The sequence below is a fragment of the Colius striatus genome, chromosome 22, assembly GCF_028858725.1.
Source record: "Colius striatus isolate bColStr4 chromosome 22, bColStr4.1.hap1, whole genome shotgun sequence".
Lineage (NCBI taxonomy): Eukaryota > Metazoa > Chordata > Aves > Coliiformes > Coliidae > Colius > Colius striatus.
The window spans coordinates 6,661,546-6,684,065 of record NC_084780.1 but is presented as its reverse complement, the minus strand read 5'-3'; the positions used below and the strand labels follow the sequence as shown (position 1 = coordinate 6,684,065).

At 48.1% G+C, this 22,520-nt stretch overlaps 2 protein-coding genes across 5 annotated transcripts in view; both read left to right on the top strand.

Moving 5' to 3' along the window:
• AMPD1 (adenosine monophosphate deaminase 1) overlaps positions 1–6,022 on the top strand; it is a 15,313-nt gene extending 9,291 nt beyond the window's left edge. Inside the window, exon 16 of the mRNA XM_062013509.1 lies at positions 5,983–6,022. The gene's annotated coding sequence lies outside the window, so the exon portion shown is untranslated. The remainder of the gene's footprint in view (positions 1–5,982) is intronic.
• DENND2C (DENN domain containing 2C) overlaps positions 1–22,520 on the top strand; it is a 24,122-nt gene extending 1,602 nt beyond the window's left edge. For 3 of the 4 annotated variants that reach the window (XM_062013506.1, XM_062013508.1, XM_062013507.1), the window contains exons 2-19: positions 5,983–6,941; positions 8,586–8,734; positions 9,265–9,368; positions 9,719–9,886; positions 11,926–12,022; positions 12,753–12,797; positions 14,062–14,249; positions 16,148–16,257; positions 16,726–16,795; positions 17,214–17,291; positions 18,102–18,242; positions 18,777–18,925; positions 19,297–19,474; positions 19,778–19,819; positions 20,633–20,738; positions 21,177–21,416; positions 21,752–21,838; positions 22,344–22,520. In XM_062013506.1, the coding sequence (XP_061869490.1) occupies positions 6,136–6,941; positions 8,586–8,734; positions 9,265–9,368; positions 9,719–9,886; positions 11,926–12,022; positions 12,753–12,797; positions 14,062–14,249; positions 16,148–16,257; positions 16,726–16,795; positions 17,214–17,291; positions 18,102–18,242; positions 18,777–18,925; positions 19,297–19,474; positions 19,778–19,819; positions 20,633–20,738; positions 21,177–21,416; positions 21,752–21,838; positions 22,344–22,375 (2,790 nt within the window). In that variant the 5' untranslated portion in view covers positions 5,983–6,135 and the 3' untranslated portion in view covers positions 22,376–22,520. Of the gene's footprint in view, positions 1–1,644; positions 1,905–5,982; positions 6,942–8,585; positions 8,735–9,264; positions 9,369–9,718; positions 9,887–11,925; positions 12,023–12,752; positions 12,798–14,061; positions 14,250–16,147; positions 16,258–16,725; positions 16,796–17,213; positions 17,292–18,101; positions 18,243–18,776; positions 18,926–19,296; positions 19,475–19,777; positions 19,820–20,632; positions 20,739–21,176; positions 21,417–21,751; positions 21,839–22,343 lie in introns of those variants that run through there. The other variant, XM_062013505.1, reaches the window with a different exon arrangement.

Genomic DNA, 22,520 nt, shown 5'->3' with positions numbered 1-22,520 from the left:
TGGTTTCTGTTGTCCCAGACTGAGTTACAAAAGGGTGAGATGAGGAGTGAGTGGGTGACCTTGTTGCAAGGGAAGGGAAAGCAGAGCAGAGAAGTGAGAAGCTGCTGAATAAGCCCATGTGCTGCCCTTGCAGGGCTGTGACTGCTGCAGGGGAGCTGCAGGAGTTTGGTTCAGGTGTCCCCGCAGTCACAGACAGGTGAGTGAGAGAAAAGCTGTAAGCAGGGTATCTGCTAGAGCAATGGAAATGTCCTGACCAGGGTCAGGAGCTCAGTGGTTCCACAGGACTGTGTGATGTGTCTTTCAATCAATACTCGGACTGATTGTCCCTTAAGGGGCTTGCAGGCAGAACTGGGCAAATTGCTTACTATCTGGGCATTTGGATTTTAGAAGTACTGCAGGGATAGGATCTGGTGAGCAAAGAAATAGACTCAGAAAGATGTTGGGCTTCCCATTCTAAAAAGCTGTGTGCTGTCAGGCTGTGTGTTCCAGCTTGCCCTGAAAGGAAGGCATGTTCAGAGAATGTCTGAGGGTATTGGGGGAATAAATCATGGTGGCTTTATAGAACATTTCTGCTTGAAACAGCTGGCTGGAGGATCTGTCCTGGGATGCTGAGTCCTACTTCCTTGGCAAAATTCTTATCTCAGTCTGCCAGTGTGGATGTGGCACATTCACTGTAGCTCTGGATGGTATCTGGATGTGTGTCCAAGAGATTTTTCTGATGCTACCTTGCTCTGCACGCTCAGAACCTCTTGAGGCAGCTGGTTCCACATTGCTGAGCCTTTTCCAAAGGAAGAAGCAGCTGTTTTTGTGGCCCCCCCCAGCATGTCTGTGGTAGCCTCAGTAACTTAAAGGTGCTCATCGTGGCTCAACGGTGATGTCTGCCCTGGGAGAAGCCTGGAATCTCACCTCTTCTAGTTGCACCAAAAACAGCCCCAGGATAACTCCTGTTGGAATTTAAGTTTTTCTCTGTCTCCACCTTGGATCTTAGTTCTTGTGTGAAGCTGCAGCATTCCTGGGGCATGCAGCCAGCCTGTGGTGTAGTGTCTGAGTCAACTGCCGCTTTCAGTATTGCTAAGCTGAGCATTCACATGCTGTGAGCCAGGTTACAAACCCCACAACTTTAAAAATACTATACTGTGGGTTCTGTGTGTCCTCTGGTATAAAACCCATCAGGACTTACATGTTTAAAGTGTTGGGTTTTTGGTTGGAGTTTTTTTTAGCAAGGGTAAAAGCCGACTTTCAAGAAGCTGAGTGTCATCACTTCAGGAAAAAGACTGCGAGTCCAAAGGTCTGGATATTCCGTTCTCATCAGTACAAGAGCCTTGGGACCCATGGAGAGATCAGAGTTAACTTCCTTTTGCCAAGTAATTAAGATTAGCAACACATTGACTGTGCCCAGGGGCTGTGTTCTCTGGGGCCATGGATCTTATGAGGTAAACACGGTTCCTCAGAAGCTTTGAAGGAGTTAATAACTGGAGTTGCTTTGTATCAAGATGGAAATGACTAAGCACACTGCATTCCTGAAGTGTTACTTATTTTGATATAAAAGCTGTTTGTTTGGCACTGCCCATGTCTTTCAGGCATCAGCAGGGCAGAGTTTTGTTCAGCAAAGTTTCAGGTTCTGGAGCTGAGCAGAATGGGAATAGCTGAGAACTCTGGAAGGGGTCCTTGCTGCTCTGCTGGCTGTCCCTTCAGCCCTCCAGGACTGAGCTCCTAGATCTCAGAAGACCAGGAACTCTCTTTTATTTGGCCACCAACACAAGAGGCTTGGTGACAAGGAGGTCTTGTGGGTGGTTTAGAACTGCACAGCTCTCATAAAAGGAGTGAATGATTGCTTCAGAAGTGCTTGGGCTTGCCATGTCAGCAAATGGTGCATTCTCATGCCTGCCGTGCAGCAGGATAAGGTAGGGTGCTGTGTTACTGCCTTGCTTTAGCTAATCAGTTGTGAGTGGGGTAGGAGGGGTTATGGGGTACCAGCAGCACCTGCAGTGGGTGGGCTTGACCTCAGTGTCAAAGGGTATTTTATTCTTGAGCAGCACTGGCAGCTTTCTCTCCTTGAGCATGTGGTTTCAGGAAATGGAACTGTCTTGAGACTCTGCATGGAAAATGCTTAGTGTGCTCTCTGGCTTCCAGAGTAGGAAAAAGAGTCAGGGCTACCTATCATGTGGTGTGAATATGCCTCATTCTTCTGCTTTGGATAAAGATATGGAAGCTGTCTTTTAGGAGAAATGTGTGATGCTTAGTCTATAAATGATTTCATTTCTCTTTACCCAAAACTAGTGCTTTCCATGAAATAATTCAGTGAGCCTGACTACACCAAACTGCTGTAAGTACTGATTCAGTAGGGGTAATACATTCATCTTCTGTGGAAATACTGAGAGACATACTGGAGCCACTGAAGGAGTTTGGAAGGAGAGGTTAGGGGAGAAGCAGTCATGTTAAGTCTGGTTAGTTTGTGAAAGGAATGGTGTGTGAAAGGGCTGGCTGCTCGACTCTGGTGGTCTCTTCCCATTCTGTGTCCCACGGTTGGGTTTAATGCTTGGTTAAATACCTAGCTCTTGATAGCAGCCACCTGCCTTGCAAGCCTGGACAGGTGAAGAGCTACATTCTTTCCTTCCTCAGATAGTTATTTTGGAAGAGGCAGTTTGGGGCTGTGGCTGGTGGAGCAGCACTGGGCAGGAGAGAACGTTGGGTGCCTTAAGCTTGTTCAAGAGGAGCCGGGAGCCATGTGTTTCCAGTTGTATTTGGTAGTTCAAAGATCAATGCCATGCCCTGGAAAGACCTCCTCTGTTGCACTCAAAACTGTGTGGCTTCTTAAGGGAGTGAAGCTTATTGCTTCATCTTCTAAGTAGTACTTCTTCAGCCAGCATCTGGAGCTGTACTGGCTGGACAAGTAATATTGGTTGTTAGGTTTATGCTGAAGGAGAGGAAACAAATTCAGTGTGGTTCCTGTTTCTGTGTATGGGTCTCTGAAGCTCTGGCTGCCAGGGTCAGGTAGTTACCTGAATGCTGGGTGAACTGCTTGAACTGTGGACATTCATCAGTAAGCAGACATGATCTCACCTATACCTGTATGCTGGCTGGGACTGGCCTTCTCCCCTGTGCTTCTCAGTTGCTGGTTGTGCCTCATCATGAAGTCAGGGCATTGGACTGACTTGGGTCGTGGCCATATATCAGGAAGAAGAAATAGGACAGGCTGCCTGAGAAAACTGCAATAAATGCACTTTTTGTTGCACCCTGACCTATGTGAGTCATAGGAGGAAGGATATGGGGCAGCTGGCAGACCTGACCTGCTTGAGCACAGGCACACTCTGGGGATGGACCCAACGAGAAAGCTGAGCAGGGCTGCTCACTCTGCATTGTGCAGTGCTTTGCCCTCGTGGATGCTACATGCAGATGTTTTGCCAGGCTTCTGATCTGAGCCTGGGGGCTGTATTTGGAAGAAAGCTGCCAAAGCTGTTAGGAAGCAAGGTGCCACGTGTGGGCTTGCTGTCAGCATAGAGCTGAGTGCTCCATGAATGCATGTGCTGGCCTTGCACTGCAAGGTGCTTTGGGAGCCTGTCCCTGTGTGAGCTCTGCATCCAGTGGTCCCATGTTTGAAGACCTGTCAGAGAGTAAAGTTCTGAAACTGTACTGGCTGAGAGGAGGCAGTTTCCCCCCTCTCCTTGCCTGGCTTTCCGGGTTGGAGCCTTTTCTTCTTTGCTAGAGTGTGCTTCAGGTACTCAGGAGTGGCCCTGAGTAGTTGCAGTGACATAGGAAAGGGGAAAGTTGCTTTCCTGTCTGCTAATCAGGGCAGTGCAGACAGGGATTGAGGAAGGATGGCTCTGCTCTGGCTCAGGATGTTTTGGAAACCGTGTCTATTTATAGCAGGGGGCAGGGGCCCCTTGCTGCCTGGAGGGAAGTGCAGCACTCTGGGCAAGGAGCTGGGGAGAGTGGGGTAGGTGTGGGTTGTCATTTTCTCTTGTTCTGTTCCCTTCCTGCCCGTTTGTGAGGGGATGAGCAGCCCTTGTCCGCTCATCAAGACAAGGGCTGCTCATCCCCTGCCTGCACCTTGCTGCTGGAAGGAGTGGGTGCTGTGCTGGCACTGAAGCCTCAGTGCTGCCTGCACAGCAGTGACTTCACCTCACTCCTTCAGAGACGTGCTGGGTGATGCTCATGACTTGTGTGGCTGTGGAAGCATTGAGGACAGGGTGGAATGCTGATGAGGGACAGAGGGCTGATGGTGGAGCAAATATCCCCAGTTCAGTTGCTTACTCAGATTGTCCAAGTTTAGCCCATTCACTGCTGAGTGGGAGTTACCAGCAGCTGTCTGGGACAACGTGATGAGCAATGCCAACAGCAAGAGCCCACGCTGTTCCCTCTGGAGACAGGCAGCAAGGAGCTTCAAGCCCTGTGAGCAATGCTGCTTTGGTAGAGAGTGGGAAAGCACAGCAGAGAGCTGAGGCTTGGTGCCATGTGTGCCCAAACCATCACTGAATTGCCTGAGGAGCCCTGGGCTGTCCTACATCAACAAGCTTTCTCTCTGACTGTATCAAGTAGGTCTGCCAAGGCCAGCACTTTTCTTTTCATTGGACCACAAGTGCCTTGGCTGAGCAGATGAGCAGAGAGCCTTCTGAGTGCCAGGGGAATGTTACTGAAGCTGCTGTGGCCAGGCTTGCTGCGTGGCAACCTGGCCTGAGCCCCAGCTTTGCTGAGCACTTGTCTACTGCTACAAATAGAGAACATTAAATACACCTGGAGGGTTGGAATGTCTGAAATGGGCTAACTGCCTGGAGGGAGGGAGGAACAGAGCATATTAGAGCCTGGGGGCTGCTAATCTTCTGTCCAAGGTGAGTTTTCAACTGTTCTGGCATATCAGAATATTAGGGATGCCTTGTAAGCTGCAGGTAGAGCTGAAGGGCCCTGAGGCTGGGGACTCCACATAGGGAATGTCTGGACTGAGGTCATACTGGACCTGTGGGTGCTGGGTCTCTACAGCCACCCAGGTTCTCCCTGGCAGTTTCACCTGCCTGTCTTGCTGCAGGACTCTCTGGAGGACTGTTTGCTGTATCCTCTGGATTGTATGTTGTCGTTTCAAACAGCATTACTCCTCCACGTGCAGGGTTTGCTTGAGTAGCAGTCATAGTGTTTCTTTAGCATTCTTTCTCTGCTGATCTAAACACAGGACTGTTTTCCTCTTGAGCATGAGAACTCACCAGTTTCCTCTGCCTTTTGGCCTGTGGTGTGTGCCTCTAAAATCTTTCTCTGGCTACCAAACACAAGCTGGGCACCCCCTCCAGTCTCTCTGGTGGCAAGTTTAGGTCAGGTGCTGACAAGCAGAATATCAGACAGGTTTTTTCTTGTGTTGTACAGCAGGAGAGCTCTCCTGGGAGGAGGCAAACGGTCTGGCTTTTCTCCAGCTGTCCTGGTCCTGCTGTGTGAAGCAGCAGCTGTCGTGCTGCTGTGGGCTCTCTGGAGAAGTAGATGTGGTTCACTTTGTATAGAGCTGTTGTGGTATCTTGTATCTTGCCATGTCTCTGCTGTGTTGAAAGCTCTGGTAGTGGTGTACTGGTTTGCCTATGTGCTGCCTGAGGTGCTCTGAGCAGTACAGAGCATCAGGAGCAACTGAGCACTCCTGCCCAGCCTGCATTGGTACAAGCAAGGAGCAGAGGGGCTGCCCGAGAGCTCTGCTGCAGAGGGGCCCTGCTGCTGCGTTCCTGTGCCATTAAATAATTTCCTTGAGTGTGGACCTTTAGGATCCCTGGCTGTGTTTTGTTCCTGTTGTGGTGTTTTTGTTTGTTTTTTAAGCCAGTAAGACCTCTGTTTCCTATTGTTAGCCCTCCCAGATGTGTGCTCCAGGAACAGGCTTTGTGGGGAGCTTGCTCTGGAAGCCAGGCTTGCACATGTGATTTGGGGAGGAATGTTCTTCAGCAGTTGCCAGGGAGCAGCTGGGAGTGCCCAGTGAAGTGCAGCTGATGGCTCTTTTGTTCTTTTTGTCCACAGGTCGTGCTAACAGGCAGCCCCTGCAGAGCTGACACCCAGGGGCATTGGGACACCACTGCCTGCTTTGGAGTTTCGTGCCAGCTTGATGTGTGCAGGACAGGGGTGGACCTGGAGGAGGCTGGAGATGGGTTTGTAAGCACGTTGGCACCTGCCATGCACCCACCAGGCTCAGTGGACAGCAGCTTCTCCCGCTCTGCCGTGCAGACCCTCTCCCGGAGCCACTGCCGCAACATCAGGCAGAAGATCTCCCAGTGGGAGGGGAGGACACAAGGGTGCTCCAGCAACGAGAAACAGCAGCTGAAGGACTTTGGAGTAAAGTATGATCCCAGCTGCAATGCTCTACCCAAAGTGAAGCCAGAATGTAGAGAAAAGAGCAGAAAGACTGGGTCCAAAGATCCAAAGAGCCTGGGTTTGGACTTCAGGGAAGATGCTTGGAGCTGCGTGCAGACTGATGGCTGTGGTGACCTCAAGGCCTGTGCATGCAGCCTAGCTTCCCAAGCCAAGGAGAAAGAGAGACAAGCAGGTTTTCTGGACACAAGGGCAGCGCTGCCCCAAGGGAATTTCTATACCTCACAAGCTCTGTGGAAGAGGGTAGATCCCCTTCCTCCTGGCAAAGCCCCACCAGTTCCCTTGGACTTTCCTAGGAAGCAAAGGACCTGTGGCTCCACAGAAAGAGAACTTAAAAGCAAAGGAGTAGACTCTCTCTGCAGGGCAGAGAGGAGTTTGAAAAACATATACTCTGAGGCTGAGGGGCAGGAGGAGGAGCCAGCTGCTGTCCCACCACCCAAGCCCCGTAGGACTTTCCGCTATCTTGCAGAAAAGGCTGCGAGTAGCTCTAGTGATGCCAGGGCTACCAGGGAAGCTCCCCTGCAAAAGCAGCATGGAGGAGACTCAGTGTCATCCTCCAACAATCCTGAGAAGAGAATAGCCAGCAGGAGGATCAGAGAGAGAGCCCAGAGGTACATCAGTTCATCTCTCGTGTCTGAAACGTGTTTCCTTAAAGCAATTTCTTGATGGATTTAATCAGCTTGCTTGCCACGATAACCCTGTGGAGGTGCCAGATGACACCTCTGTTGATGGGAAGAGGATATTTCTGGATGAAAGTATCCCCTTTCCAGCATTGTGCATGCACTGCTTTTGCTGCTGATTATCTTTCAAAGAAGGCCTAAAGCTCTAAAGAGATGTCAGTCCCATGCCTTAAGACAGAGTTGAGTGGCAATATGCTTGCCCAAGGGAGAGTGCTGCCTGCTTCTTGCCCCGAGCTTGTCCTCAGCTGCAGTTTGTGGATTACAGAACGATTTTCTCTTGGCTGCTAAATGTTCCTGATTTCCTGTGAGTGAAAGATTCTCTTGTTGCTTGAAGTTGGAGGCTGCTGGCTGTGGGTAGCTGTGTTGCAGTAGCTTTGGCTGTTCTTCCTTCTCCTGTATGTAGGTTCCTGTTACAGAGTTAGAAACCTCTGAGCTAGCTTGATGCTGGTTCTGCTTACAGATGAGCTGCCTAGGGCAGCTGTTCTAGAGAGGAGTGTGAACATGAGTGGTGGAGAGGTGGCTAGGACTCCTGAAACCTCCTTTCGCCATGGCAAAGCCTGCAGCAGCAAACCAAATTTTATGTTGATGGGTTAAATCCTTGCCAGCCCCTCTGTGACCTCTGTGCCATGAGTTTGAATTAGAGGCCAAGCGTGGGAAAGTGCAAACTCCCACATGTGATAACACCGTTGGTGTGAGCAGCAGGAGGGGCCCAGGAGGAAGCAGTGCCCTAATTCTGAGTCCTGCTGCAAGTGCTTAGTCTGCAAAAGGTGTTTTGGGTTCTTGCTTCTGTGACAGGATGGGACTCACCATACCTGCTCGGACTGTGCCTGGCCGTGGAGCCTCCAACTTCATTTTGAATTTAACAGTCTGCCAGAGTAAGTGAGTAGCACTCACTTGGTGTGCTGCTTTTGGCTGGGATGGAGTTAATTTTCATCATGGCAGCTTGTGTGTTCCTATGTTTTGGATTTGTGGTGAAAACAGCATTGATAGCACACCAGTGTTTGTGTTAGTGCTGAGCAGTGCTTACACAGAATCGAGGCTTTTTCTGCTTGGGGTGCACAAGAAATTGGGAGGAGACAGTGAGGACAGCTGATCCTAACTGACCAAAGGGATATCCCAGACCATACAATGTCATGATCAGCAATAAAATCAGGACAAGGAGGAGGAAGGGAAGAACGTTGGGAGTTACAGTGTTTGTCTTCCCAACTCACGTTACGTGTGGTGGAGCCCTGCTTCCCTGGAGATGGATGAACACCTTGTTTTGCTTTCCTTGCTTGTGCAGCTTTTGCCTTACCTATTAAACTGTCTTTATCTCAAGCCACGTTGTTTTCTCACTTTTACCCTTCTGCTTCTCTCTTCCCCATCCCGCTGGGCTGGGAGCAAGCGAGCGGCTGTGTGGGGCTGAGCTGCTGCCTGGGCTTAAACCTCAACCCTTGGAAATCAGAGAGTCCCGAGTGGAGCATCCTCGTGCATGATGGCCCCAAGGAGGACCATACTCTGTGTCAACTGGAGACAGCAACTTGCTAATAGTACATGCAGGTGCCTTTAGAAGAAGTTACACTGGTTTTCCTCTAGGAAATCTTTTGAGTTTGAGGACATCCAGGGCTTCCGCAAACAGATGGCGGCCGCCGGCTCCCACAGGCTTCGAGAGGAGGCGAATGGCACTGCAGGATCCAGGCTCATCTACACACAGTCCGAAGACAACATCTACGAGGACATCATCTGTATGTGCCTGTGCTTCTGCGGGGTGCCCTCGCTGGCTTTAAGGGTAGCAGATGTGCTGGGGAGGGAGGAATGAAGATGGGAATGCACCGAGGCCCCTTCCAGCTCTGTGACTTTTCCCCTTTGGCGTTCTTTGTTGATGGTAGTAACTGTCTGCATGTGAACAGCCTGATTCCAGATGTCACAGAAGGTCACTACAATGGGCCTGTGCTAAACTGATTTCTTTATCAGCTCTTCAAATGCTTTGCTGCAGAGAGATCAGTGTGAACGCTGACAACATGGCCTGCTTTGCAATAGAGCTACTTTATCTGCAGTGGTTAGAGTGTTTTGTTTGCTGAGTCCATGTACAGTCTGCCAAGTTGATAGGAGTGGGTTAGAAGGAGTGGTGGGAACCTAAACCATTTTAAACCAGATCTCTCTCATACCCTGTTAAAGCTTGGCAGATAACTGCACACTCTCCCTGCTTACACTCCTTGCAAGAATGAACAACTTTATCTCCTTCCTTAAATCTGCTGTCTGATGCTTCTTCCAGGTCCTGCAAAAGAGAACACTTATGAAGATATCAGTGCCCTGCCCTTACCCCTGTGGAAGGTGCCATCTGTCTGGAAGCTTCCACCCCCCCGTAGAGCTCCCAAGGTAGAGTGAAGGGATGAAATTATCACATATTAACAGAGAGTGATTCTCACAAGGGCCCTGTTTTGTGCTTCCACTGGCCCCATGTTTCCCACTGCAATGTCATTGCTTTTCCTTGGTTTTTTATTGCTTGTTATTAATGTAAATGGTAATGAACAGCCATGGCAGTGGTAGTTGATTAAGGTGCTAAGGAGCAAAAGAATAGGAACCAGAGAGTGCTGATGAGGTGCTTTAGTACCTGGGGTGGGAGTGGGATGGAGAGCAGGAAGTTTATAATTTGCAATCTGACCCCTTTGAGCTCGGGCTAAAGCTTCATCCCATGTTTAACCATCTCTTCTGGTCCTGTTTTCCAGCTTCCCCCAAAACCTCCCTTCCTCAATCGCAAGACTTTTGAGTTAAAGCCCTCCCACACAAGTCTCCAAGGGAAAATGGTGAAGGACACAACCCTGCCTGTCACATTGACAGAGTGGAAGCTGGTCCGAGCAGTAGAGGCTGCTAGCAGGAGAAAGAACTTGCCCTGGGTGAGATTTAAACATGAATGTTACTACTTGTGTGTCGTTTCAAACTCTTGCTGCTTTGCCTGGCACCTTCTAAGTGCTTTGTAAGTGGTTATGGAGCTGTGTGTGTGGACTAGTGACCCTGCTCAAACCATTTCCCCTCCAGGTAGCAAGGTGGATGTTTGGGGATCAAAAACCAGAGTTACCAGTTCTAGCTGGGGCAGCAGCGCTTTTGTTGACCAAGAATCCACAAGCAGAGTGTTAACCTGGACAACAGTGCTGTGTTTCAATACTAGCTCTTCCTCATGCTTTGTCACTTCAGCCTTGCTCCCAACACCTACATGAAGCGTGGCTGTGCCCTTGGTTACTTGACATTTTGGCTTGGAGTTCTTGCCTTGCCATCAGGAACGTCCTTGCAGCTGTTTCATAGTCTAAACGTGAAGACATGAAGAGCAGCTTCTAGGGATAAGTGCATTTCACAAAGCTTTCACATAGTTCTCCCCTCAGCTGCCTCTGCCTGTGTGCAAAGGCAGATCTACTTCTGAGACCAGAGTAGTGAGAAAGGATTTTAATCCACCTTCACAACAGAGGACTCCATTGTAATTCTCATTCAATGTGTTGGGAGTCTTTCTGCATCCCAGTGTTGGTTACCAGCTCCTGTGCCTCTGTGATAACATGCAGCATGTGCTCTAGAGCTGCAGCTACCTCTGTGGTGGCACTTTGTGTGTAGGATTCAAACCCCATTTGTAGTGGCAACAACTTATCTTTGCCATGGTAACATCCTTTCACTTGTGCAGATCTTTATTTCTTGTGAAAATTTGGTGTATTTGCTCAGATTGCACAAGGTTGTGTGGCAGAGTTGGACAGATGCAAAACCCTTGTCAAACCTTAACTACTTCAGAGTAACAAACAACTCCTGTATCTGCTTTTAAACAAACTGTAGGCCTGGAAAAATCAGGAGGGAGATGGCAAGATTCTAAAACTGCTGATATGGAGAATATCTTTCATTTGGAGGGGTGGTAATAAAACATTCTGCAAAAGCAGACCTATTCCAAAAATCTGGTAACAATTTCCATGCAGGAAGCACACTTTACTCCTTGTGCTCACAAGGAACTGAGCCAAGATTGCTCGAGAGATTGAGAAAGGATTGGAGTCTAAAAGGAAATAAACCCCTTAGTTATTGCTTAAGAAATGCATAGCTGCCCTAAACACACCCAGGGGCTTTCACTGGTGACACAAAAGTCAGAACAGAAATGAAAATCCTCAAGGTAAGGAGATAGTAGAGGGGAAAGAAGGCAGATCTTGCAGGAGAAGCTCTGCTTCCTGCTGTGGGCTGTTTCCTCGCTCGCAGCGTCCTGCATGATGGGGTTAACGAGATGAAAATGATGGCTAACATAGAAAATGGGGAGAAATAGATCTGAAAAGCCTAAGCCTAGTTTGCTGAGCTGGGAATAAAGGCTTGAGCTGAAAAACAGGTTCTCTTGCTGAATATCTTCCTTTTTATGCAGTATTTGTGGTGACAGGCGCTGAGCCCCACCCTCCTACATTCAGTGGGAGCATTAATGAATTCTTGAGACAAGCATGAACTCGACCTGCTCGCTGTGTGCAGCATAAATCTGCCTTCACAGTGAAGCAATAGCCAACTGCAGCACTGTGTACCTGGCAGCTGAAGGGCCCAGAGAGGCCTGTGATAGGAGGAACAAAAAGCACCAGGATTTTGTTTTTAAGGCTGTTGTGACCACTGGAAGGCAAGTGAACAGCATCAACTTGGAGTGTCTCAGTGCTGACCCTTGTGTTATGTCTGTAGCTTTAGTCTGCACTGGGCTATATCTTTTATCCAGGTTTCTGTCTCGTAGCAGAAATTCTGTGCTTGCTTATTATGCACTGAGCTGTGCTAAAAGTACTTCAGCAAGCAGCCCCTCCGCCAGGGCTCCTGCCAGGACCTGGGCAGCCTTTCCCAAGTGTTGTGGTGCTGGATGATAGCTGTTGGGTTGCAGTTCTGTTGGCACTTGAACCCTTTTCTGGACCCTCACATTAATCTCTGCTTCTGCTTTGGGTTCCAGCTGGTATTAAAAATACAGGATATCTTTGATTCTAAGCGTGGAAAGAAGAGGGTGAAGCTGCTCAGTCCTGCTGGGAGAGAAGCACCTCCAGTGAAAGGTAAAGAGGTCTCCAGCACCATTTTTTTTTGCTATAAACCTCTTGAGTGGCACAGTTGCTGTACATCCTGGGGTACTGCCAGCAGCCAGGCACCACCACCTCCTGCAGCTCATGCTGGGCTCACTTGACAGAGTGAAACTCCATGCCTGACACCTGGAACTGAGCTTTCAGCACCACCAGGATTGGGAACACTTGTCTCACCCAGGTTTAACACTGTCACAAATGGAAGATTCTGCTGTGATCTGAGCCTGAGGAACTGGGCTACTGGTTAAAAGGGCTTCTTCAAAAAAGCACAAACTCCAAAGAACCCCCTGGCATGGGAACTACCTCTGACTACTCAGCACCTTTGTGCCTCTAAAGTGATGTTCTTGTGTTCTTCTGATTTTGCAGCTGTGGTATGGTCTTGATTTATAGCACAATCTTGTCAGCAACTCTGTTAACTGTAATAGCAGCATCAAATAACCACCTGGTTTCTGCTCTTTGCCTGTGTTCAGCTGATCTGGTGATTTACTGGAAACAGTGACTTAAAAAAAAGCTCCACTTTTTGAAATGTACTGCTGTAACACATTTGTCAGTGCTGGCTGCTGTGTGCTGATGCTTTGAGCAGGATAGGTGGGCAGCCCTGAGTGATATTGGTCTGATGAGTCTGAAGTTCTCTCTCTTTCTCAACTTTGGGTGTTGCCCATCTTCCTTCTGCATGGCTAATATGTGAAAACTATGTGTGTTTCAGGTGAAACCAGTGGGAATGAAAGTGATACGGAAAATCAGCCAAAAAGTGAGTGAATCACAGGGGCTGGTCCACTGCACAGTTGGCTAGAGCTCTAATGGGATAAGCACCTTGACTAGTTGTAGCTTCTGCCAAGACAGAGAGAGGAAACATCTAAGAGGCGGCGTAGCCAAGGCTGGGAGCTGCTGCTGTGACAGATCAACCTCTGTTTCTGACAGTTCTCCTGAGCCTTGGGGTTTAATGCCATTAATCTGCCAGTTGCTAGAAGTAGGTCCATTTTTTGGGTTGATAGAGCCACACTTAACTATGTTTTGCAGGTGATTGCCCCTGAGTCACCTTTGCTGCTAACACTTGAGACTATTTCCCCCTTACTTCCTTCTCTTGATTCTGTTTTATATATATATATGATGTGGTGAAATGCTCTTTCCTCTGGGGAAAAGTCATTTGATTATTTGTCTAGTTCCACAGTCCTGAGTTTAATCACAGGCCCAAACTACAGTCCTGAAAAACATACTTGGTTTTAGCTGGTGTGGGAAGGACCACAGAGGCCTTAGTTTCCAGGCATGCAAAATGGTAATGGTTGGCCAGCAGCCCTCACGACCTGACTCTGTCACATCTCTGAGCAAACATCCAGCAAAAAGAACCAACAGAATTATTTTAGCCATTTCACTTACTTGGAGGGAAGAATACAGAAAGCCTTAACTTGGAATAAATAGTGAAGTTCCACGTTTTTATTTAAAGGAGAGTAATGGAAAGTGCAGAGTCTCTGCAGAAATACAGTGACTGAGTCACTGCCTGATTTAAGGGTTGTTTCCGACGTGTCCAGAATGTGTCATGGTGCCTGGGCCACAGGAATTTCTCACATCAGACTGCTCTGCCTGTGCTTGTGAGTCTGGATGGCCTGTCAAGATGTCCCAGCCTGGAGGTTTCTTGGCCAGGAATCTGGCTCTGCCTCTTTTGAGTATCCATGCTGTTTTACAGAGGAGCTGCCCGAGGCTTGGCGGTTACTGAACTGGTAGAGCTGGGCTGCTTCTCCCAGCTGGGTTCCCTCATCATTACCACAGCATGTCCCTCTGAGATGTGGGGAAAGACTGCCAGGACAGCAGGAGAGCACTAGCTCTGTCAGTCAGGAGAGATTTGCAGAGCTCCTGCAAGGCCAGTGCTCCCCTGCCTGGAGAGGCTGATGCAGAAGCCCAAGTCCTGTTAGGCAGATGCATCCATCTCTCTTCCCCCTTCTGAGTCCTCTTCTGTGACCTGTGGGTGTGTGGCAGTGATAGCCACAGGCTGGTTTTGGATTTGTTCCTTTCTTTAGGTCGACACAGGTGTCTGCTGCAGGTGCAGTCAGCCTCCAAGAGGAACCCACACTATCAGACTTTGGAGAGGGATTTGATAGAGCTTCAGGAGCAGCGGCTCTTTGAGCTGTTTGTGGTGGTGTCACTGCACAAGAAGGCATCTGAGATGACATACACACCACAGATCATACAGCAGTTCCCCAGCAAGGTAGGAGCTGCATGGAAAGCTGCCCACAAAACTTGCTCAGTGGCTTTTTATTTCCTCTTGCAGTGTGTATCCCTTCCTTAACTCTCTATTAGTAAAGCTGGCCCAATGGTTAGGATTCAGGATTGGAATATGAAGCACTTGCTCTGTTACAAGCCTAATGCCTCAGGCAGTTGTTGAATATCTTTCTTAATAACTAGGAAGGCTCCTACTCCAATTCTAATTGCTTAGAAATACCATAAAGCCCCATGGTATTGTGGTACACTGCTGAGGCAGCCTGCAGGAGAGGAAAGGGAGTGCAGCTCTGTTCCCAAAGCTGGCATGACCTGGTAGTGTGATTTATAAATAAGGAGTGAAGCAGTTTGACTGATGGTGCACAGGAACTGGAACCCCAGGGCTTTTATACTTACTTATACTGTTCTGGGAGACAAAAAAAAGGCAAAGTCATGTGTACCAGCCCCCAAAAAGCAGAGAGAAGCTAGAGCAAGCCATTTGAAACAAGCTTTCTATCTGTTCAGGCCAAATGGATGATGAGATCAGTGTGTGACTCTGGATTCTGACTGAGACTACACAGTAGTTACTGTGATCTCAGAGGATGGAGCTTCTGTGGTTCCAGATGAGAAAGAATATTTAGTTGCCACCATCCAGGCTTGTACCTGCTGCCTTCCACTGAAAAAACAGAACAAATACAGTAATTCTAGCTGTGCTATCAGGAGTAAACCAGAGACTGTTAAGGAGTCTGCATGTCATCCAAACAGATATCAGATCCATTAGGGGAGGTTATGTGGGACTCCAGCAGGACCCACAGTGTCCAGATGCAGAAGGGGTTTGTGTGCAGGTAACTCCAGTGTCTTAAATGTGTAAACCTTTTGGATTCACAAAATGAATGAGAGACTACAGCCAGAGTCTTAATTTAGTGTACCATGTGGCTCTTTACTGGCTCTTAGAAATGCACTAACAAAGCATTTTTTACAACTTATTTATATCACAGAGTATGTTTATATTGGTTTTTTTATTCATCCTCTGCTCAAATGAAAGTGTCTTGGTGAGTGAGTTTATACAGGACAGTCCACTGTGTTGGGATTTTGCAGGAAACATTGCTCAGTAATTATTGAGGTGTTCTGGTTACAGATTGGTCTCCCTTCTAAAAATACCCTTGCTTCCAAGTAATCTGCTTGTCACCCTCTTCTTTGGGCTGTATGCCCAAGGACATCAAAGCCTTTGTCCAACTGTTACTCTGTGAAAATGCTGTCCTGTTTTCCTAATGCTCTTCCACACTGGCATGGCCTGGGACCCTGGAATAGGCTAGATGTGCTGGCTGAGAGTACAGTGTCTGAAATCAGCTTTATCCTCTCCTCAGGGGTGTTTCCTACTTAAATGTTCTCTCTCTTATTTGAAAACCTTCCTTTTGCCTCTTCTGGGCAGTTTTATGTATGGAAAGTTGTCCATAGTCTTTGAGGGATTTGACTTGAGCCCACACATGGTAACTGGAAGGTGTGAGTCACACACACTGTTTTGTCAACTGAATTATGAGTGATCTGCACATCACAAGCTGAACACATCCCTGTTCCTGTTAGTGCCTTCACATCTCCTAGGAATGGAACTGAGGCAAGCTGACACAGCATCATTTGGGGAATCAGTTCTGGCTCTATTCTCCAGTAAACTTGGCCATGCTTGTAAATCCTTACTTAGTTCTTACCAAGACCAGCTGGGTAGTTTTGCAAAGGTCCAATCAGCAGGAAAGATGAATGAGGGAACTGGGGATCTAGTACAGTTAGATCATGTTCCCTTGGACTTCTGCATTAGCTATCTGCTAGTTCAGCATTTGGAAGTGTCAGGAAGATACTGTCTCCCATTGTTCACACTTCATGTGAAGTCAAATGCATATGTTACCCCTCCAGCACGAACATCCCTTCAAACAGTCGAAGGACACAGAAGAGAGGCTGAAGGTCATTCCCAAATTCTGCTTTCCAGATCCCAAAGACTGGTTTCCTGCATCAGAGCTTAAAAGGTAAAGGCTTGTTTTTGAATACTCATGCCTGAAACAGGCAATGCCGACAGCTCAGGCCCGTCCAGATTCCTGGCCCAGAGGAGCTGCATCCAGAGTGAGGAGAAAGGGAAAGGGTGAATCCCTAAGCCCTGTGATAGGGGAAGAAGAGCTATGGAGGTGCACTCAGAAGTGCTGCTTCTGCCTGGGCACCATCCTTCCTACATGAAGGAAGTCTTCAAGGCCAGCTCCAGGAGCTGGCAGTGTTCCTTGGCAGAATGGAACAACAGCTGGGAGGGAAGGCAGCTGTGGCACGAGTCCTTAGGCTGGAGGTTTTTACACTGAATAGAGGGCAAAGGAGCTTGCTAACCACAGCAGGAGGTCTTCAACATGACCAGAAAGAGAATAGCTTGTAGTTTGTGTGCTCTGTTTGTCAGTCTCTTCTCTTCACTGCATGGTAAATTTAACCCTGACTGTTCTTTGGTTCCCCAGTGAAACATTTTCTTTCGTGCTGACGGGGGAGGACGGCAGCCGCTGGTTTGGGTACTGCAGGAAGCTCCTGGTAAGCAGCTGGCTCTTGGCTGGAGTGGAAAGAATTCCTTGGTAAATGCACAGTCAAGTGCAGGATGTGAACTGGCAGCAGTTTCCCCTGTGGGTTATGTAATGCCTGTGATGCTGCTGTAGTTACCAGGCTTTTGAATGCAAAAGGGAAGAAGCTCAGTGATCACATAATCACAGAATCTAAAGGGTTGGAAAGGACCTTGAGAGATCATCCAGTCCAACCCCCTTCCAGAGCAGCAGAGTGAGGCCCAGCAATCCATTGAAATGGACTCTGGGTGTGAAAGACAGCTCCTGGAACAGCTCATTCCTCAGGAATCTTTTAAGTTGGAAGTACAGAAGGAATTCTGTGACTCAGATGCAGCTGCTAGGTTCCTTATTGCATCCCAGCTCTCAGCATAACTGTTCCTGTTGCCTTTCAGCCAGAAGGGAAAGGAAAGCGCCTGCCTGAGGTGTACTGCATCGTTAGCCGCCTGGGCTGCTTCAACCTCTTCTCCAAGGTGAAGTGGGGAGGGCCTGTTACTTCTTATTGAACTTGAGTGACAACCTGCAAGCTCCAGAAAGTAACTGAGTGCTTGTGTCCAGCTTAGAATTGCTTAGCAGCTGTAACTCATCTCAGGAGCGTGGTGCCTCCTTGGGCAGTTAAAATGATACTAGTGCTGAGACTTGTCAGCTGATACAGCCAACTGTTCCTGCAGCAAGTTATTGTCAGGAGGTGGCTTCTAATACCTGATGTTACTGATAGGGCCCCTTCATCCTCTTCTTCTATGGCTTTGGAATGGAAAAGCAGTTTAAGGGAGGAGGGGAGGAGGAGCAGATCTCAGCTTGTTTCTACTAGCACCATGAGGAGAGTGGATCAAGAAGTAAAGCCTGGGGAAAGCTACTGCAGGTAAACAGCAGCTATTGCAGAGGAATACAGGGCAAGCTTCCAGTGAAAGCTGATTTCTAGTCATTGGAACACAGTTCCTACAACAGTCTTTCAGGGGGATTTCTTGGGGAGGAAGATAAGGTGTTGCTCCTCTTACTGCTCCAACTAGTTGTGAGATTTTGATTGCCAAATACAAGATGTTTCCTTGCAGTAGCAGGAGACTAGATCTGTGAATGGAGAGTGGCACTCACAGGCATCTGTTTCCACTGATTGTTTAGACTGTTGAGAGGAGCTTTCATAGAGATCCCAAGTGGGGGAGGGCTGTGACTCTGTGTCGGAGCCTTCCCGTGCAGCTACGGCATGGGATACTCTTAACAGAGGCTGGTATCTCCTGTGGCTCACCAGCAGCAGTTGAGCCCATGTCTGATGTGTTTTCTTGCAGATTTTAGATGAAGTGGAGAAGAGGAGAGAGATGTCCCCAGCCCTGGTGCACCCCTTCATGCGCAGTGTCATGGAGGCACCTTTCCCTGCGCCGGGCCGTGTGATCACTGTCAGGAGTTTCCTGCCAGGAGCAGGAAATGAGGTAACACAAATCAGGACTGGCTTTCCTGTGCCCATGCTGTCCCTTTGCAAACTGCACTGCAGAGTGATGCTGCCTGAAAATAATTAGTCTGAGGATAACACAGAATCAGAGAATCTTTTTTAAAAGAGCTTTAAAGTCATTGAGTCCCAGCCCTCCCCTCCCCCTGCCCAGCCCACCACTAACCCACGGCCCTCAGCACCTCAGCTTTGGGATCCCTCCAGGGATGGGCACTCCCCAGCCTCCCTGAGCAGCTTGTTCCAGTGTGTAACAATCCTCTCAGGGAAAAAGTTCTTCCTCATGTCCAAAACATCCTGAGGTCCCAACAGCTGTTGCAGATTCCTATTGCATCATCTGCCATAAAAGTGATCCCCTGCTTTTTACAGAAGAGCTGCTTGGGAGTCCTGTGCTGACTGCCCAGGCTGTGAAGGTCTCACTTTTGAGGAGCCAGCAGTTCTGTGCTCCAGCCAGGCTGCCCCTGGCCCGGCCTGACTCTGTGCTGTGGCCTCCTCCAGCTCCTGCCTCTCTGTCTCTCAGGTGATGGAGCTCTGTCGGCCGCTGGATTCTCGACTGGAACATGTTGACTTCGAGTGCCTGTTGAAATGTCTAAGTGTCTCTCACATGATTCGAGTCTTTGCTTCTCTCCTGCTGGAAAGGAGAGTGATCTTTGTTGCTGACAACTTAAGGTAAAAGATGGCTCTGAGTGATGAGCTCTTTCTGAGGGATGCTGTTTTTTCTTTCCATGTGCAAGCTTGTCTCACCTTTGACAAAAGGTTACATGTAAAAGCTTTTGACAGGCTTTCCACACAACTTGTGCATGCTTAGAATGTAGAGTGTGCTCTTTACCCAAGAGGAGATCACAAAACGTTTCCTTCTTTAGTCTAGGTTGATGCTATTCCTAGCTCCCCATAACTGACTTTAAAAGTGGATGCATGGGGCTTCTGCTGATGCATAAACAATGTATTTATGTTTTCTCTGAGCATTTCTAACCTGTATCTATAGCTGAGAACTGAACAAGACATTGACAACCCACCCTGTGCTTCTCTCACCTTTCCAGCACTCTGTCTAAATGTGGCCATGCCGCAGTCGCAACGCTTTATCCCTTCACTTGGCAACACACCTACATACCAGTCCTGCCAACTTCTATGATTGATATTGTGTGCTCTCCGACCCCATTCTTAATTGGCATTCTCTCCTGCTCATTACCACAGCTCCAGGACCTGCCCATAGAAGAGGTGAGAACTGGGTGAAGCACAATGGAGGGACAATGTCAGTGGTATGGGGCTGACCTCTGTGGAATGATCTCTGTGGATTGTCTTAAACTTTCCTGAGACAGCTGGTGAACTCACCAGACACATGTCAGGGAGTTCCATTGTTATCAAAGAGAAATAATGTTCACTGTTCTTATAGACAGGTTGCAGTTATGCAAAATCTGTTTGTTTCCAACATCCCCTGCCGCTGGGAACATTAAAAACACGAGTGTTATTTTCTGTACAGCAACAAATCTGGTTCTAAGAGTCAGTGTTTTCTTTCCCCAGGTTCTGATTGTTGATCTTTGTGCTGACAAGTTCTTGCAAGAGGTAAGTGAAATAGCAGGGCCAGTCACTCTTGGTTGTATGCCAGGAAAAGGCACCAGTGTAAGAAAATGAGAACAAGAAATAATTCCTTGTTGCAAGATTGAGGTTGCATGAGGTACAAGAGCTTTGCAAAGCCAAAGAGCTGAATCTAAGAACAGATACTTAATTGGTTTGTTGTGTGAAGTGGACCACTAAAGTTGCTGCTTTCTGGCTGTCTTTCTGTGTGTTTATTCTCTACAGGACTTTCTCCTCTCTCATCTATCTGGGGTGTGTTTGTTGCTTTTGGGATGATTGGGGAGACATTATCAAGGTTCACTTGCACTTCTCTGCTGAACTTTACCTAATGTGCCTCCAAACAAGCAGCTATAACCATAGTGCAGTAGTACTGGAGTAGTACTAGTTCAAGAGGACATTTGCATCTCCTTTTCCTTGCCTTACTGTTCCATCTTGCACTGCAGCCTGCAAGTGGAGAAAGGTATTAAAATATTAGGTTTTGTAACCATAATGTTGAGATTTGACATATCTTCTCAACAGACTTCTGTTGTCCTGGTGTGTTTTATCAGTGGCATAATAATCCTGAGTATCTGTCATGTGGTTCTGTGTGTGTGACTGTGTATTTGGAAGGTGCTGAGCAAATGTTTTTCCCTTCTGTGCCTATAAGACAAACAGTATTGTCTCCCCCACAATATCCCTTATCACAGAGTAACCTCCCCCTGGTTTAGGCATGTTATGGTTATTTCTCATCTGTTCTTAATAAGTTTTTATTGTTGATAGATCTAACACAACAAATGCTTTCATGGCCATTTTTCTCTTCAGGTATCAGATGAGGATGAGATCCTGCCTCATAAACTCCAGGCTGCACTTGTTCAGATCTTGGAAGAACGAAGTGAAATCTTGTCCCACGAGCAGAATGACACACAAGGTACTTCTGTGGGGAAATGATTTCACATTAGCAAGTCTCCACAGCTCCTGTGTAGTTGATATAAAAGGGAGCAAACAGAAACAAACATTAGGAAGTGACATTTTACAAAGCTGCTTTCCTGCGACCTTGCTGAGGACACTTTTCTTGGCAATGGGTTAGAATGTTGGTGTCCCAACAATTGTTCTTTCCACAACTGGTGTGTGTAGAGCTCGTTTTTCTTGGGCCTTCAGAATGGAACCTGACTCCTGCAGCAGAAGGTTGACATGGGAGAAAAACCTTAATATTTGAGCTGTGGCTTCTTTCATTTCAAACACCCAGCTGACATTTCCTAGTCTGAGAGAGCCAGCCTAAAAAGTAACTGCTGCTTCTCTTTTAGAAGAGGAATGACCAAAGGGATGAACGTAGAGGGAAATTTCTCCTCCATTGTGCTCTTCACAGGTGACATGCCTCTTAACTCCCTGGTCTCTGAAGCTTTTGTGCAGTTCTTTGTGGAGCTTGTTGGACATTACTCCCTGCACATGAACGTCACGGAGAAAGGGGAGCGGGTGTTTCAGCGGGAGCCCTTCCGCAAGTCCCACGTGTCGCGCAACGTGCGGCATTTCCTGCACTTCTTCATGGAAACACAGATGTTTGCGGGGTTCATACAGGACCGAGAGCTCAGTAAGAACGTGGCCAAAGGTGAGGTTTGCTCTTACTTTGTTCTACAAACTCAAAGTATAACGTCATTTGAGTTGGACTCTTCAGAAGCCTTTTGTCCTGGCAGTTTATCCCGTGGGCATTTTGGTTTATGTCCATAGCTCCGTCCTCTTCTAATCACTCCACAGAAATCTTAGGAAGGAAAGAATTTTTGCCTCCCTCTCCTTCCTGGGCTTGATCCTGCAGCTGACAGTTACATACCTGGATTTCCTTTTTGTAACCTCCTCGTTACTGATATAAGATGCCACACACTAGACGGTACAACACCTCATCTAGACAAGTGGGTTTTGTTAATTTCTTTTCTTTGTTCTCTTCAGGCCTCTTTGAGGTCCGAGCTTTGGAGTATTTGGAGAGTATTCCAGACACAGGACCAACTGGAATGAACAAAATCCTTCGCAGTCTTGGTAAAGGGACACTTGTTTTTTGTTGCTTTTGGGCTTTTTTTTTTTCTTCTTAAATTAAATTTAGCTGTTGAACAAACAGTTGCATGAAAAAGGGGGCAGGGCCTGTGCTTTGCCTCGTTCTTTTTGTCTGCAAAACACCCACACCTAGATGTTCATCCACACCTAGATGTTCATCATTTAGGTGAACCTGCTTTAGCAGGGGGTTGGGCAGGATGATCTCAAGAGGACCCTTCCAACCCCCACCATTCTGGGATTCTATGCTTTGCCCCTTCAGGCGACAATGAGCTCATTGTAAGACTTTTTTCCATTGATTCTGAAGCTTTTGCACCTTTAGACAGTTTCTGGAAGTCGCCTGATCTCACAGCTATCTGTACTTGTTTTCTTAACGTTGGGCATGGCTGACAACACCGAGGTCGTGTCTACTAGCACCAGTTCCCTCAGCCAGGTGACTCCCGACGCATCTCCAGCGCCTAATGTCTGGGTTTTGTGCTTCCATTCTCCGTAGGCAGCAAGATGAAGTTCCTCCAGAAGCGATGACGGCGGCGTTGGGCCGGAGGCCGCCGCCAGCCCCGCGGCCGGAGCCGGACTCCTCTTTGCCTCCAGCAGGGCTGGGGCTCCCCGGGACCCTTCGTGCTGTTGCCGTCGCCAGCTTACGGCTAAAATAACGATCTCTTGACTCCAA